This window comes from Macrotis lagotis, chromosome 1 (assembly GCF_037893015.1).
Source record: "Macrotis lagotis isolate mMagLag1 chromosome 1, bilby.v1.9.chrom.fasta, whole genome shotgun sequence".
Classification (NCBI taxonomy): domain Eukaryota; kingdom Metazoa; phylum Chordata; class Mammalia; order Peramelemorphia; family Peramelidae; genus Macrotis; species Macrotis lagotis.
This window is the reverse complement of record NC_133658.1, coordinates 820,741,956-820,757,907: the sequence shown is the minus strand read 5'-3', so window position 1 is coordinate 820,757,907 and position 15,952 is coordinate 820,741,956. Positions and strand designations below refer to the sequence as shown.

Sequence of the window (15,952 nt, the reverse complement as noted above, 5' to 3'; positions counted from 1 at the left end):
CCTTCTATTACACTTTTGATTAGTTAATTTTATATTCTTGACCTTTCTTCATTCAAATGACTTTTTTATATATTTTTTAATTCAGTAATTTTTTTGGTCATTTAATTAGAATGATATTGATTATATAGATTAATTTGGGTAAAATTTTCATTTTTAATATATTGTCACAACCTAACCATGAAACATGTAAGATCAGCTCTTATTGTGAGAGTGAAACAATGCTGATAAAAAGAAGCTAGCTTACTGAAGTCTGAGCTAGATACAGGTTTTTCTAGAAAGGCCACAATGATGAACAGTATCTTGGATTACTTTTGTGGGTTTCAAAATCAAATCTAATCTAGTCAACAAGTTTGTATGCCCATCAAAAGGAATGAAGAACAGGTTTTCAGAAATGTAGTTGCCACTTAGAGGAAAGAGTTGTGCCACTACCATTAGTGTGTATGTTCCCACTATGACTAACTGTGATAAGGTATAGAAAAAATTTTATGAAGACCTGGAGACCCTCATCATCCATGTGCTGAAAGGGAACAAGCTTGAAATTCTGTGTGACTTTAACACCAGAGTAGGAACAGACTATCAGACATGGTAGAAAGTCCTTGGGCCTTTAATACTGCCAGCCATAAAGGCTTGTGAAGGATCATGATGAAAATTTGGTGACCTGGAGAAATTAATCATTATTGTCATATGAATTTCATGAAGGCATATTTGCATAGGTTCTGGATAATGAATGACTCCTTCACTTTATCAATTATCAGTGAATTTAAGCTGGATAGTGAGCTTACTCCCTTGCTCTTTAACTTGATGTTTTCATTGATATTGTTCCTTCAATGAGATCAAAAATGTCATCTAACTCAATGAAATTTATTTTACTTGAAAAGGATACAAGCTGGCAACAGTGGATAGATCACCAGCCCTGGAATCAGGAGTACCTGAGTTCAAATCCAGCCTCAGACACTTAGTAATTACCTAGCTGTGTGGGCTTGGGCAAGCCACTTAACCCCATTTGCCTAGCAAAATATAAAGAAAAAAAGGAGAAAGAAAAAAGAAAAAGGATACAAGGCAAACCAAGATGCAGGAAGAGCTGTTTCATGACTTTTTGTTCACAAATAATTGTGCATTCGATGTAGCCTCTGAAGCTGAGATACTACAGAATATGGTTTGATTTTCTGCTACTTGTGCTAATTTTGACCTGACAATTAATACCAGGAAAGCAAAGGTTTTCCAACTGCCAGCAAAACAGCATCCATATGTGGAACTATTGGGTATATTAAATGAAGAAATTTTCAGTGTACTCTATGAGCAAAACAGAATCATAGTAGCTCAAAAAAAAAGTGAATGGTATAAATCTAAAGATGTCTTCAACCTAACTATTCATGTAAACTATTTGTACATGACCTGTAATAGAGCCTTCTGAGCTCACATGAGCTTGATCAATTATAGTTAGTTAGACACATTGTACATTGATTGTGATATTGCGTTGCCATTTTGGTCCTCATGAAATATAAAGGACAATAATGAATAAAATTGGATATATATATGTATATATATATATATATATGTATATATATATATATATACATATATATATATATATATATATATATATATATACCTCATATGGACAATGAAATAAGGTAATCTTTAATTTGAGTAGTGCAGGATAATTAAGGACATTAGGAATTGGTTCTACATTTTAATAACCACAAGTCTTTCCTGAAACTGATATATAGTTATGATATTATCAGCAGAATTTTTCCAATTGATATAGAGGTTAAAGCACTGGCCCCAGAGTCAAGAAGGCCTGCTTTTTTATTTTTTATTTTTATTTTTTCAAGGCAATGGTTTTAAGTGACTTGTCCAAGGTCACATAGCTAAGTATTTAAGTGACTGAGGTCAAATTTGAACTCAGGTCCTTTTGACTCCAGAGCTGATGCTCTATCCACTGCTCCACCTAGTTGCCCCTAGACCTACTTTTAAGATATGCTTCTGAAATATACTGTCTGAATCATAATGGCAAGTCACTTAATTCACAATTTAACAGAATTTCCCCTACATTTTTGTAATTACAGGTCTCCTAGGAATCTCATAACTTAACAGGCAATGGGAAAAATCTTGGTGCACAGGAAGAGGATAAAATAAATACATTAACAATGAACAACTGCATAGGAGAAGTAAATAGAGCATAATTAGAGATAATCATGAAAGATAGCATTAGTTCAATGCTAGGAGATTTAGGCAAATCTTTTTTTTTTAAGATTTTATTTGAGTTTTGAGGTTTACAATTTTTCTCCCAATCTTACCTCCCTCCCTTCCCCTCCCACAGAAAGCAACCTGTCTGTCTTTATTTTGTTTCCATGTTGTACATTGATCCAAATTGAGTGTGATGAGAGAGGAATCACATTTAGGCAAGTCTCCTTGAAGAAAGTTATGCTTTAGGTTAGATTGAAAGAAAATGGGAAAAACTTGACTTATCATATCCAATGAATTGACATAAAGGAATTTCAAAGAGAGATACCTAACAAGAAAGATGTGGGAAATCTTTATTACATTGTTTCAGCCTATACTGTATGACTTAGAATAAAGACCTGCTGCTTAGAGACTAGCATTTCCATATATTACTAACAAGACCCAACAGCAAGAGATAGAAAGAGAAATTCCATTTAAAATAACTGTACACAACATAAAATACTTGGGAATCTTCCTGCCCAGGACAAATTCAGAAACTCAACTATGGAACACTTTTCACACAAATAATATCAGGCCTAAATAACTGGGCAAATGTCAATTGCTCATGAATAGGTAGAGCTAATATAATAAAAGTGACAATTATATCTAAAATTATTTATTTAGTGCCATATTAATCACACTTTCAAAAAATTTCTTTATTTGAGTTGGAAAAAATTGAGTTTTATTGAATTACAAAAATAGTATAGAGGAACAAAACAAGAATATCAAGAGAATTATTGAGGAAAAATGCAAAGGAAGGTGGCCTAGCCATTCCAGATCTAAAATTATATTATAAAGCATCAGTCATCAAAGCTATTTGGTACTGGCTAAGAAATAGAGTGGTGAATTAGTGGAATAGATTAGGTACAAAAGAAACAGTAGTAAATGACTATAGCAATCTGCTGTTTGAGAAACCCAAAGATTCTAGCATCTAGGATAAGAACTCACTCTGATAAAAACTGCTAGGAAAACTGGAACTATGCAGAAACTAGGCATAGAGCAACATCTCATACATTATACTTAAATAAGGGTACAGAGTTTAGACATAAAAGATGGTATCAGAAACTAATTAGGAGAACAAGGAATAGTTTACCTGTGGAAAGGGGAACATCTTATAAACAAAGAATATGTATAGAACAATATAAAATGCAAAAGGAATAATTTTGATTACATTAAATTGAAAAGTCTTTGCACAAATCAAACCAGTGCAACCAAGATTAAAAGGAAGGTAGTAAGTTGAGAAACACTTTGCAACTAGTGTTTCTGACAAAGAATGCATTTCCAAAATATATAGAGAACTCAGTCAAATTTATAAAAATATAAATCAATCCCTAGTTGATAAATGGTCAAAGGATATGAAAAGGTAATTCTCAGATGAAGAAATTAGAGTTATCTATATTCATATGAAAATAATGCTCTAAATCATTATTGATTAGAGAAATGCAAATTAAAACAACTCTGAGGAACCACCTCACACCTATCAGATTGGTTAATATTACTAAAAAAGGAAAATGATCAATGTTGAAGGAAATGTGGGAAATCTAGGACAGTAATGCATTGTTGGTAGAGTTGTAATCTGATCCAACCTTTCTGGAGAACAATTTGGAATTATGCTAAAAGGGAAATAAAAATGCGCATACCCTTTGATCCGGCAATATCACTATTGGGTCTGTATACCAGAGATAACACAAAAAGGGTAAAAACCCATATGTACAAAATATTTATAGAAACTCTCTTAGTAATGGCAAAGAATTGGAAATTGAGAGGATACCCAACAATTGGGGAATGGCTAAACAAATTGTGGTGTATGAATGAGATGGGATACTACTGTTCTGTAAGAAACCCTGAGTGACGCGACTTCAGAATAGCCTGGAAAGACTTGCTTGAACTGATACTGAGTGAAGTGAACAGAACAAAAGAACATTAAACACACTACATTGATAAGATCATTGGGTGATGACCAACTATGATGGACTTGCTCATTTTCAGCACTACAATAATCAAAGAATTCAAAAAGATGTGATGGAAAAGATCATCCATATCCAGAGAAGGAAGTATAGAGTTTAAATGCAGACTAAAGCTTACAATCTTGAATTTTTAATTAGTTATATTTTCTTCTAATATTCTTTTTTCCCATTTTGATTTGATTCTTCTTTCACATGATTAATATGAATCTATGTGTAACATAGTTTTACATGTATAGTGTCTTTTAGATTACTTTCTGTTGGGGGAGGGGGTAAGGAAGAGAAGGAAGGAGTAAAAATGTGAAACTCAAAACCTTGCAAAAAATGATTGTTGAAAACTATCACTGAATGTAAATAAAATATCAAATTAAAAAATGCTAAATTAGAACCTAGATTATGCTGACCAGAAGCCATTCACATCAAACTGTTGATATAAAATAAGGAATTGAGGAGTTTGAAATTTTTATATCTATCTATCTATCTATCATCTATCTATCTATCTATCTATCTATCTATCTATCTATCTATCTATCTATCTATCTATCCCCATTGTCTTATCTGAAAATTGCCTTCATTCTGGTCAATCAACCACTGCTTCCCTATTCCTTTCTTTTTTTACTATTATATACTGAGAAACTTTCAGACCCTTAAAGAGAGTGGGCCATTCATGTTTCAGTTTTCCCTTATGATGAATCTCTTAAGAAATTCTTACAGTCCTGGATTTTGTTTGTTTCCACAAGTGAGGTCTCTGATGGTCAACCCAAGAGGTAGGATTCAAACCCAAATGGATCACTCTACACAATGCAAACCAAATGAACTCCCCTATGGTTCAGGTAGAACACAGACAAATCATTCCTGATTACAGACTAGATCTTAAAACTGAAGACTCCATGTGTTCTGAAAGCTAGGGAGTTATGTATACCATCTTGATCTGTGGAATTACTGAGGGATGGTTAGAACTAGTCTAACCACTCTTGTGGAAAAATGAATTGTCCTCTTGGACTTACCCACCAAAAGTTTTTTAGGAGCAGATCTGTCATCTATTAATTCAATCAGATCTTCAACTTCTGCCTCCCTTTCTCCCTTTCTCCCTCTCTCCCTCTCTCCCTCCCTTTCTCTCCCTCTCTCTCTCTCTCTCTCTCTCTCTCTCTCTCTCTCTCTCTCTCTCTCTCTCTCTCTCTCTCTCTCTCTCTCTGTCTCTCTGTCTCTCTGTCTCTCTTTCTCTTTCTTTCTCTCTCTCCTCCCCTCCTGCACTTCTCTCATCCTTCTGAATCTATTAAAAAGTAAATCCAGCATGAAATCTTGTGTCCATACTTGTCCATACTAGGCAATACTATGGTTATCAGTAGAACCTCATTACTCTCTTGAACAGAATCCTTTATCAATTTAGTTGAATGAGTGACAGAGAAAAAGATGCCTAACATCTGTTTTATACTCATTCATTTAAAACTACTGCAGATTATTATGGGGAGTTGGTAAGTGAACTAATCAAATGAGCTCCGGACTACTGTTGAGCTGTTCATGGGCTAAAGCTCGTTCCTCAACGTACAGAACTTCTCTTTTTGTTCCTCTCCATCCTCCCTATGAGTTTCCTTTGGGAAAAACTTTTCTTATATCATATCTAGTATTGTCTGTAATTTCTTTACCTTGGAAGATCTCTAAGAAGAAAATGCTAACAACCATAAAGACTGCTTTAAAACAAAAACAAGAACTACTGCTATAATGATGTGCAATACTTGAACCCTCTCCCAGATTCTCTGTAACTGGATGCTAAGCTCTCTGACCCAGTGAGTGGGACAAATTGCCACTTCAGATATTCAACAAGAGATCAGATTTTAGAACAAGAAAAATTAGCCTACAAAACAATTTCTTTTATTTGTCTTCTCCAGAGATGAAGTCAGACAAATAAAGAAGGGAACTTTTTTTTTGCTGATTTGCAGAAATTATGGTATTATAACCTAATTAATGAACAAAATTACATCTGAAATGTAGTACCTTTGTTGTAAATTTCCAAATTATAGTTTGAAGATTTTTGTAAATACTGAAATATTTTATGAGGAGAGAAAACTGTGTGATTGCCACCAGAATTTGTTGGAATAGAATTGAACAGAAAAAGTAGATTTTTATAATTTCACATGATCATTTGGAAAATTGTTATTGTAATGATACATTTTGTGTCTTTAGGGCAGTTAGGGCATTGTATAGAGCACTGGGTCTGGAGTCAGGAAAACTCATCTTCCTGAGTTCAAATCTGGGTCTCAGACTTACTAACTGTGTGACTCTGGGCAAGTGCCTTAAATCAGTGGGCTTTAGTTCTTTCTTTGTAAAACTAACTGAAGAAAATGGAAAACCACTCCAGGATCTTTGCCAAGAAAATCCCAATGGTGTCATGAAGAGACAAACATGACTGAAAATGACTGAACAACATATTTGTGACTGTAAACTCAGATTTGCTATGATTATAATGTAGTTCCATTTAGAATGAGATAGAAGGAAAAGTACAAGAGTCAAAGGGAAGGAAGATAAAAGAATGGTTCATGATCTATATTGTTAAAGGTAGTACATTAGAAAAGACAGAAGTTTTTTCTTGGAGCTTGACTTTTATTTATTCCTATTAAATTTTGCTTTTTTCTAATTCAGTCCATCTTTCTAATCTGCTGGAATTTTTCACTGAGATCATCAGGAGACTCAATTTTCCAAAATTATAGCTATCTAAAGCTCAAGTATTTATATTATCTATAAATTTGAAAATATTAAATTCTTTTTTTTTTTTAGATTTTGCAAGGTAATGGGGTTAAGTGGCTTGCCCGAGGCCACACGGCTAGGTAATTATTAAGTGTCTGAGGTCATATTTGAACTCAGGTACTTCTGACTCCAGGGCCCGTGCTCTATCCACTGCGTCACCTAGCCACCCTGACAATACTAAATTCTAAATATTACTAAATACTAAATTAAAGAATGACGGAGAAATTTTTTGTGGTAATTCATCAGCAATATCCCTTTAAATGGAAATAAACATGTTAATTACTATTCTTTGAATTTAAACTTTCAATCAGTTTTGATTACATAGAACTACCATAACAACTAGCTCATATATATCTCCATGGAGATATCATATCTTCACTGAGACAACACAAAAGATTCACTCCAGTGAAGCCTAGGAATATTAATGAAATGTCAATTCCTTTTGAAAATGAGTCAAGGGATGGCTAGGTGGCGCAGTGGATAGAGCACCGTCCCTGGAGTCAGGAGTACCTGAGTTCAAATCTGGCCTCAGACACTTATTAATTACCCAGCTGTGTGGTCTTGGGCAAGCCACTTAACCCCATTGCCTTGCAAAAACCTAAAAAAAAAATAAGTCAAGTAAATAATAAAAAATAGAATTAAAATTTCTCTTTCATGGATTGTTATGAAGTCATGTCCTCCACACCTATGGATCTGACATTTGCATGGGTGCCACAGAAAGAAAAACAAGTAGCTGAGATCTATGCCCACATGCCTCTCATGATAAAGATCTAATTCTAAAGTAACTTTTCTCGTTTGTTTTTTTGCAAGGCAATGACTTGCCCAAGGTCATACTGCTAGGTAATTATTGCCCAATGTCACACGGCTAGGTAATTATTAAATATCTGAGGCTGGACTGGTACTCAGGTCCTCCTGACTTCAAGGCTGGTGCTCTATTCACTGCAACACCTAGCTGCCCCCAAAGTAACTATTAAAGCAAAATATCAAAATAAACCCTCTGGTGGGACTCCAAGATCCAACTTTCCTCCAGGCTTTACTATAAAGCCTGTATGGAAGCTTATATTATTTAGTCTCTACTTGAGACTGGATGTTGACTGCACGCTCTCCTTGTATATTATAATCATTACTGCTTCAGAATGAAGATTTAATTTTAAATTAATGGGCTATTTTTAAATTTGTTTAGAAACTCTTAAGGTTTAACATGTGGACATGGTCTTTTTAATGCATTCATTCAGAATTGAAAAACATGTTGACTTGGGAATCATATCAATTACATAAACACTTCTATAAAATTCTTTTCAAGTCTTTAAATTTTTAATTATCATTTTGCTAAACTTGTCTAGGTCTGAATGGGACACATTTGAATTCTTCCAGCTTCAAACTGTGAACCCATGAATAATTGACAACATACAATCCAATTCAACAAGCATTTTTTGAATCCAGTAATGTTCTAAGCATTGGGGATACAGAACAAAATGAAGCAAACGATTTTCAGATAGCTTTTATTTATTAGGATCAAGGGAAAACATTTACAAAAATGAAGTAGGAAGTAGGCAAAAAATTATTTTCTCATAAAATTACACAGGAATTGGAAGATATGGTGCTTAAGTCCATTTAGTCATTAAATATGTATTCCTTGATTTTTCTCAATTAGGGGCAGATCATAAGATAGCTATCATTTGTCAGGACTTTCTTGGAAAGACAGAAGAATGGGGTGAGAAGTCCTGAGAAGGAAATGGTAGGGAAAGTATAAATTAGATATCTTTTTTTTACATGATAAAATGATATCTCACCATGTTCATAATCAAGGAAAACGCCAATCTTTAAGTTGGGCACACTGACCTGGCGGTATTTTTTATAGTGTTGGGAATATAGATTGCACTGGGCCATGGCATAAAGATAATAGCAATCATGCCTCTTTACAGTCATAAGCATAAAGAAGTCTTGAAAATCTTTTGAATTTTTACAGATGCCAACACACCAGGCAGTGTTATTTGGCACCTTCACCTCCCAGTAACATCTCCCTGAATTGAAGGACTGAGTAGCAAGAACTTGAGCAAAATCTATAAATCTTCCATTGTGGTTGGGTACTTCCTCATCAGTGGCTCCATATCTCACACTCTTCAAATCCTCAGATATGATGAGACCTGGATCAGCTGAGTTCAAATCCAGAGTGATGTCCACTGTGGAGAGAGAAAGCATTGGTTAAATCAATGATAATATTAAGTTTCTGGAGTTATAAATTGCTGGATCAACTGTGGATTATTTGAGGATTACACAGAAGGGAGGTAAGGACTGTTCCCTTTGAGGAGAATTTTGTAAAAGTGATGACGATATTCCTTATATTTTTATTTTCTTTTTCTTCCCTTTTTCTGTCTCATTTTGTTTATCAAAATATGCTGACAATGTTTGGATTGGTTCAGATGGGAGTGGGGATCTGGAGAATAAAGATGCTGTAAAGTCTCCTTAGCAACATTATTTATTCTCAGGGATTTAACTCTCATGCAAATTATCATCCCCAAATTTATCCTTTGTCCTGAGGTCCAGAGCAACACATTCAGTCACTTGCAGAAAATTCTGCCCTAGGATCTCATGGGCATATGAACTTCAACACATCTGAAACAGGTTTCATCATCTTTTCCCCATCCTTGAAATCCTCAGATGAGTCATTTAAGCATGAGTTGTAAGGATGGGGAATACTTATTTTTGAGAAGAGAAGAGTTAAGGGTCACATGGTAACTGTCTTTAAGTGTACAAATGGTTTATTAGAAGATTCCATTTTCTCTTCTTGTCCTCTGATGCTAGGTCAAAGAGAAATGATTAGAAATTGCAAAGAGGCAAACAACCTTAGTGTGAGGAAAACCTTCCTTTAATGAGACAATTATAAAAAAGAATGACCTGTATTTGCATTATCAGGGTCCTTTTTATTGTTTGTTTTCAAGCACAAAGAGCAGAATAAAAAGTTATATATTTTACAGGGAAGAAAATCATTTGTTCAGTTAAAGGAAGGCTATCTGATGGTCACTGAGATTCTTTCCAACCTTGACATTCTGGGATTCTATGAAGGCAAAATGAATTCTGTTACAAAGGAAAGTTGAAGAAGACAGAAATATGCTGCTTCTTTGTTAGTGATTTTTTCACTCACCTTTGAAATTGAAAATCCTTTCTAAAATTCCAGGGATAGAATGAATTATCATTTTTGTTTCAAAGAATTCTATTTCCTTCTGAAGCAAAGATTCATTCCTGGAGAAAACAAATGTCAAGTTTATTTCACTAGTTGTCAGAAGATCAATGCAACAAGACACATTGCTTCACTCAAAGACTTTTTGATAATTCTTTTTTTTTCTCTTTTCTAACGAAGTGAGAAGTAAACTTACCTGGTTAACACTCCTTTAATATTCTGAAGAGAGAAAAAAAAGTGATGTATTGTTAGAACAATTGATTTGATTTAGGAAAATGAGGCTTTGGAACTGATGATAAATTCATTGCCTTGAAGAGACCCAGAGAATCTTTCTAACTTTGCAACATGTCACACTCTCCTCTCACCCAAATGCCATCTTATTTTAGGCGCTCCTTAACTCTTACCTAGACTATTAGCATACTCTTCTAAATTGTCTCATTATTATTGCCTGTAATCTGACTAGAAATGCAAACTGTCAGTTAAATTCCTGTGCATCCCTGTTGTCAATAAAATAGTCATTTAATGGCCTTGTATATATCATTAAAACTTCACAACATGGCTGCAACCTATCTTTGCAGATTCTTTTTTACATATCTATCCTTTTTTTTCCTCACTATGGTCCAGTCTCATTTTATATTATTCTATTTCTTTCTCTCTGTGTCCAACCAAATAGCTCTCTTTTCCCTTATGAGTATAGAACATAAGATTGAGTTGAACTTATTACCTAAGGCAGGGGTGGGTAACCTTTTTTCTGCCAAGGATCATTTGGATAATTAAAACATCATTTGTGGACTAGACATGGTATAGTAATTAAATGTTCAAACATTTAATTAATTCACCTCTATAAAAACTCCTAGATTTATTGAATTTTGAGCCCCACCCCCTCCCTCCCTGGATGCCTTGGCAATCCCATACCAATATGACCAGCAGTAGGAGGTTCCCACCCTTTCCCTAAGGATGAAAGAAAGGAAAAAGAGAAGAGACTAGTCTGTATATTGTGTAGGACTGGGAAACGTATTGTTCTTGACATCTCTTGATTTTAGTCTTTGTTTTATCATCTCTTTTGAGGCTTTACCTGGAGAAAATCCACATCTGCTTGTTTGTTCTCCTCTTCTAACTCTCTGATCCTCTTCCTTATTTCTTGATTCTGTTGACAGAGTTCATTTATGTTCTTCTGCAGACCGTTCAAATTGACCTTTCCCTGTGTTTCCATATGCGATAGATATTCATCCTTTTCCTCAGTTAGAAATTGTTTTATTTTTTGGAATTCAGACAAAATGTTTTTCTTTTGCATTTCTATTTCCTCCTATAAAGAAAGAGATAAGACTGATGAAATACAGGAAATGACATGATACTAACTGAAAAGAGATAAATGATAACCTTTTAGTTTCCGATGGAATTTTACTTTTGGTCATTTCTGTGGTTGAGGTTGGTTATGGACAGGGAGTGCCCTTTCTGTAATGTCCCCACTGCACTATGTTTAATACTCTAAGCGCATTCTTGCCTTCCCTTGCTTGAAACTAGCACCTTTCTTTCCTTGATCTTCTCTGCCTGCTATAATGCAAAGAACAATTGACTTGAAACCTGAGGACCTGGCTATGAATGCCCCTTATGCCACTTGCCAGTTATGTAACTTTTGGGGGAAAAACAATTAGCACTCTGACCTTCATTATCTTCATTTGTGGGGACCAATATGTTGACTTCTCTTAAAGAGGTACTTTGAAGCATGACAGCAGACAGTATATTTCAGGTCCTCCTGACTCCAGGGTCAGTGATCTATCCACTGTGCCACCTAATTGCCCCAGTTGTTTTTTTTTATTTTTTCAAGACAATGGGATTAAATGACTTGCCCAAGGTCACACAGCTATTTGTGTTTGGATTTGAACTCAGGTCCTCCTGACTCCAGGGCCAGCAAGACAGTGTATTTCAAATGCTGTGGGATCAAAACATAAGATACTTGCCTTTGTAGATGCAAATTTCTTCTTCTCCTTGTCTATCTGTTTAATAACATTCCCAATTTCACTCCAGAAATGACTCACTGTTTCTTGAGCCTTCTCCTATAATAATAAATTTAAAAAAGTAAAAGAAATCAATTTTCTTGTGTTCTTTAAACCAATTCACATGTGAATGGCTGAACTCAGTTAATGATGAGACAGTAATGCTATTACTTTGAAGTGACATGAACAGGTTAAAACTTAGAGACTAACATCTAGGTGGGCAAATGTTTTGATGTTCTAGTCTTTCTGAAAGTGAAATTCTGAAATATAACAATTTTTAAAAATTGTTTTTCCTAGTCTCCTCTAGGAGGTTATTTTCCAGGTTCAAATGCAGAGACAAACATTGAACTTAGCCCTCTCAGAACTAGATGAAGAAATGAATGTGATGTTAACACTGTATAAGGTAAAGATGGACCTGACCATCTCAAATATTCAAAATTAATTCTTTAAAAAGAACAGACACTCTTCCAGAATATAAAACCATGAAACATTACATTCAAAACTGTAGTAAGTTCTTGAAAATTAAGGGAAAATTTCTGTTGATCTCAGTCCATAAGGCTCAGGCTGACCCAGGAGCACAGAGCACATTTTAATTCATCAAAAGCATTTTGAGCACAGTAGTTGGCATTTGAAAACATCACATCCCTTCCTAGGCTTATTTTTGCAGGCTTTAGTGAAAATTCAAAGTGAACATGTAGATGGAGTGATGGATACATTACTCACCCTGAATTTCTTAGCAGCCTCATCAATGGAATAGATCTTGTGAACTTCATGCTCCTGGGATCGAGAACAGGACACACAGATTAGACTCTGGTCGTCCTCACAGAACAACTCCAGCACTTTCTGATGTACTTCACACTTGCCCTGTCCTTTAGGGTCGTGCAAACCACGGGGTCTTCCATTTTTGACAATGGCTGCCAGTTTCCCAAGATGCACATTAGCTTTGAAATCCCTCAATTGGGAAACATTCCTGCACTCTGGACAGGAGAAAGGGGTAGAGGCTTGCTGCCAATGGCTGCTGAGGCAACTATGGCAAAAACTGTGACCACACTCAATAGATGTTGGGTTTGTGAAGTATTCCCTGCAAATGGAGCAGATGAGCTCTTTCTGGAGGTCTTGAATCAAATTTGGGGAAGAAGCCATGTTTCTGAGGAAAGAGAAAAAGGGAAAAGTCAGTGACAATCTTGAGACAGAAGAACCCTTTTATCATTGATTTTTTTTAATACAATAGGTATGTGAAGTGAAGATAGAATTTTTACATTTTGCTCCTGGAAAAACTGATATAAGTGGGCATTTTTATTCCTCCCTATTTTCCTAAATCTCTCTAGACTAGCTAACTTCAGTGAAACAGTATTCTCAATTAGATTCAATATTTTTAGAAGAAATTTGCTATTATATTTCTTCAATTCTTATTGATAATTTTGCTATAACTCTCTTTTTCTCCCTCTTCCCATCTCTTTCTTCACTCTTCCCCCTGCCCCTTTCAATATCTTCAAATGTTTTTTCACTGTTTTTCACTTTCAGACCTCAGTCATTTGGGGAAATTCTCTACTCCTCTCCATTAGATCTTCACTTATGAGCATTAGTTCTCCTAAGCTAAACAATGTGTAAAACATGTCCTACAAAGAAATGAAGGCAGTTCATTTTCTTAACTTTTCTTTGGGGCCAAGATTAGTCATTACAAATACAGTTTTGTTTCATCCATTTATACTTGTTTTTCTTGTATTTATTTTAGTTTGCATCAGAACTTATGTCTTCCTTGATTCTCTGATGTAACAATACAGTTCTATTCAATTACCACAGTTTATTAGAAAATTTTCAATTTATGGGCAACTACTTTGGAAATCCTTGCTACCAGGGAAAGATTAGTGATGAATTTTTTGGTATATGTGGCACTACTTTTTCTTTTTAATCTCCTTAGGATATGTACTTAGGAGTGAGATCTCTGGGTCAAAATGTATGAAGTCTGTCCACCTAATTCCCATTTATAAGAAAATTGCAAACTGTTGTACAGTCTGAGTGACCCAACTCACAGTTCTATCAGTAATTGCTTAGTGTATCTGGCCTCTCCCAATCTCTTCAGCATTGTCTATTTCCATCTCTTTTCATCTTTACCAATTTTTTGACGTGTGAGGTCAGATATTTGAATTTTTCTTATCATTAATGTCTTGAAATATTCTATTATATGATATTTTGAGTCTTTAGAAGCATTTTCAAGAAAAATTTGGGATAACTAGAAGGATGAGGGAAGTTATTACTCTTCTCTACCTCCTATTCTTCCTTTTGACTCAGCCAAATTAATTTCTCCACTTGGCCTGTGTTGTTACTGCCTAACACATTAGCATGCATTCCATTTCATTTCACCCTTTGTTGGTTTTAGAAAACTAATTTGCATGTTTTTATTTGTTTAATTCATGAGACTGGGGCATTCCCCTTAAGTTATAATCACTTCATAGGTCAGGCCCCAGTATTTACATCCCTAACTAATTAATATATGTCATTGGAAAACTTACCTTTGTTTCTTCAGAGATGTTTTCTTCAATGTCAGAGCTCTTGCCTTTTCTCTGCCTGCAGCACACCTAAGCAATCTCCGAGTCTGCTTTTTCCCAGTCCTTTTATGTATTCCTGGTACCCTGAATCCACTCCTTCCTTCAATTTGTGAATTCTAGGTTATTGTCTTGACCTGAGTTCTCACCTCTCTAATAGAACTGATTATCAAGCCATTCACAAACCAAAGACTAGGAAGGAGGAAGAGTTCATACCACTCACCTAGCCCTTATAACTCCCTGTCCTCAGAAAATTTAAAGTAGTACTTTCATTTGAAAGCTTTCTTTATCAGGAAAACTGATACCTCACAAAGCAAATTGATGATTAATGATTGAAATAGTCACATATATTCGAGGGAAAAGGGCCATGTTTCTAGAGTGAAAAGGAAAAAGATTTTCTCTGATATCTTCTATGAAATACTTCCAGAATGAAAAATCTTTTGAAAGAATATTGGTTATTGACAACTTTTATTTTCACATAATTTTCATTCCTGAATCTATTTTATATTTTCTTCTAAACAGTAAGCTATTTTGAATAGCAGAAAATAAAGAAGTTGAAAAGAAAGAGAAAAAAAATAGTCCCGAAAAATCCCAACATAATCAATATTTCATGCTAATAGTTCCTGACCTCTACAAATAAGATTAGAGAGGTGCATGTTCTTGTAAGACCCTGAGTTTTGAAACCTATGAACTTTAGCCTGAATGCCTGTAAGACCCTGAATGTGGAAACCTATGAACTGTTGCCTACATTCTGCCCCTAAGTCTCTGCTTGGTCAGCTAGCTGAGTTTCTGCCAGATCAGTTTCTGAAGATTCTGCCTGGTCAGCCCTCGGACCATGCAGCAGGTGGCCTTCTCCGAGGACCTGCATCCAATAAGAACACGCCGCACCATCTCAAGACAATCTGCAGGCAGATGCTTCAAACTCCTCTACCAAACCATATATAAGGTTTCTCCTCACTTTACTCGGGGTTCTAGGATCCTAGCCCTGACCTAGGATGGAACCCTAGCTCGAGCTAGTTTAATAAACCCTTGCTATTGCATCTCCATCGTGTCAAGTGCCTCTGTTCTGTAATTGGGGACTTTTCTGGGACCTTAACATTTGGGGGCTCTCCAGGGATCCCCAGCAGAGGCCACAAGACGTACTTGGAGGGGTATCTAAAGTAACCAAGTCCGTGGCTCTGTATTTGGACTAAGCTGGCAAAGGGCCTAGGTGGATGCACTGCTAATGGTTGCCAGCGGGGTTGTGGTGGAAGACGTTCCCCAACCCTTCAGGAGGTCAGTACTGGACAGACT

The 15,952-nt window shown here is 35.4% G+C and overlaps 1 protein-coding gene across 1 annotated transcript; it reads right to left on the bottom strand.

Moving 5' to 3' along the window:
- Window positions 1–8,585: 8,585 nt before the first annotated feature.
- On the bottom strand, window positions 8,586–13,256 carry LOC141488815 (putative E3 ubiquitin-protein ligase TRIML1). Its single transcript, XM_074189197.1, has 6 exons — window positions 12,837–13,256; window positions 12,078–12,173; window positions 11,192–11,422; window positions 10,313–10,335; window positions 10,081–10,178; window positions 8,586–9,118 (listed from the first exon to the last, which is right to left on the bottom strand). The coding sequence occupies exons 1-6, from the start codon at window positions 13,254–13,256 to the stop codon at window positions 8,586–8,588; spliced, it is 1,401 nt and encodes a 466-aa protein (XP_074045298.1).
- Window positions 13,257–15,952: the final 2,696 nt, after the last annotated feature.

What these genes read in the sequence shown, in the direction of transcription:
- LOC141488815 (XM_074189197.1), bottom strand. Translation starts at nt 13,256, where the DNA reads ATGGCTTCTTCCCCAAATTTGATTCAAGACCTCCAGAAAGAGCTCATC. An exon ending in AGAAATTTGCATCTACAAAG is followed by an intron (nt 11,423 to 12,077) that starts GCAAGTATCTTA and finishes CTTTCTTTATAG; the next exon opens with GAGGAAATAGAAATGCAAAA. An exon ending in CAGATGTGGATTTTCTCCAG is followed by an intron (nt 10,336 to 11,191) that starts GTAAAGCCTCAA and finishes TTCTCTCTTCAG; the next exon opens with AATATTAAAGGAGTGTTAAC.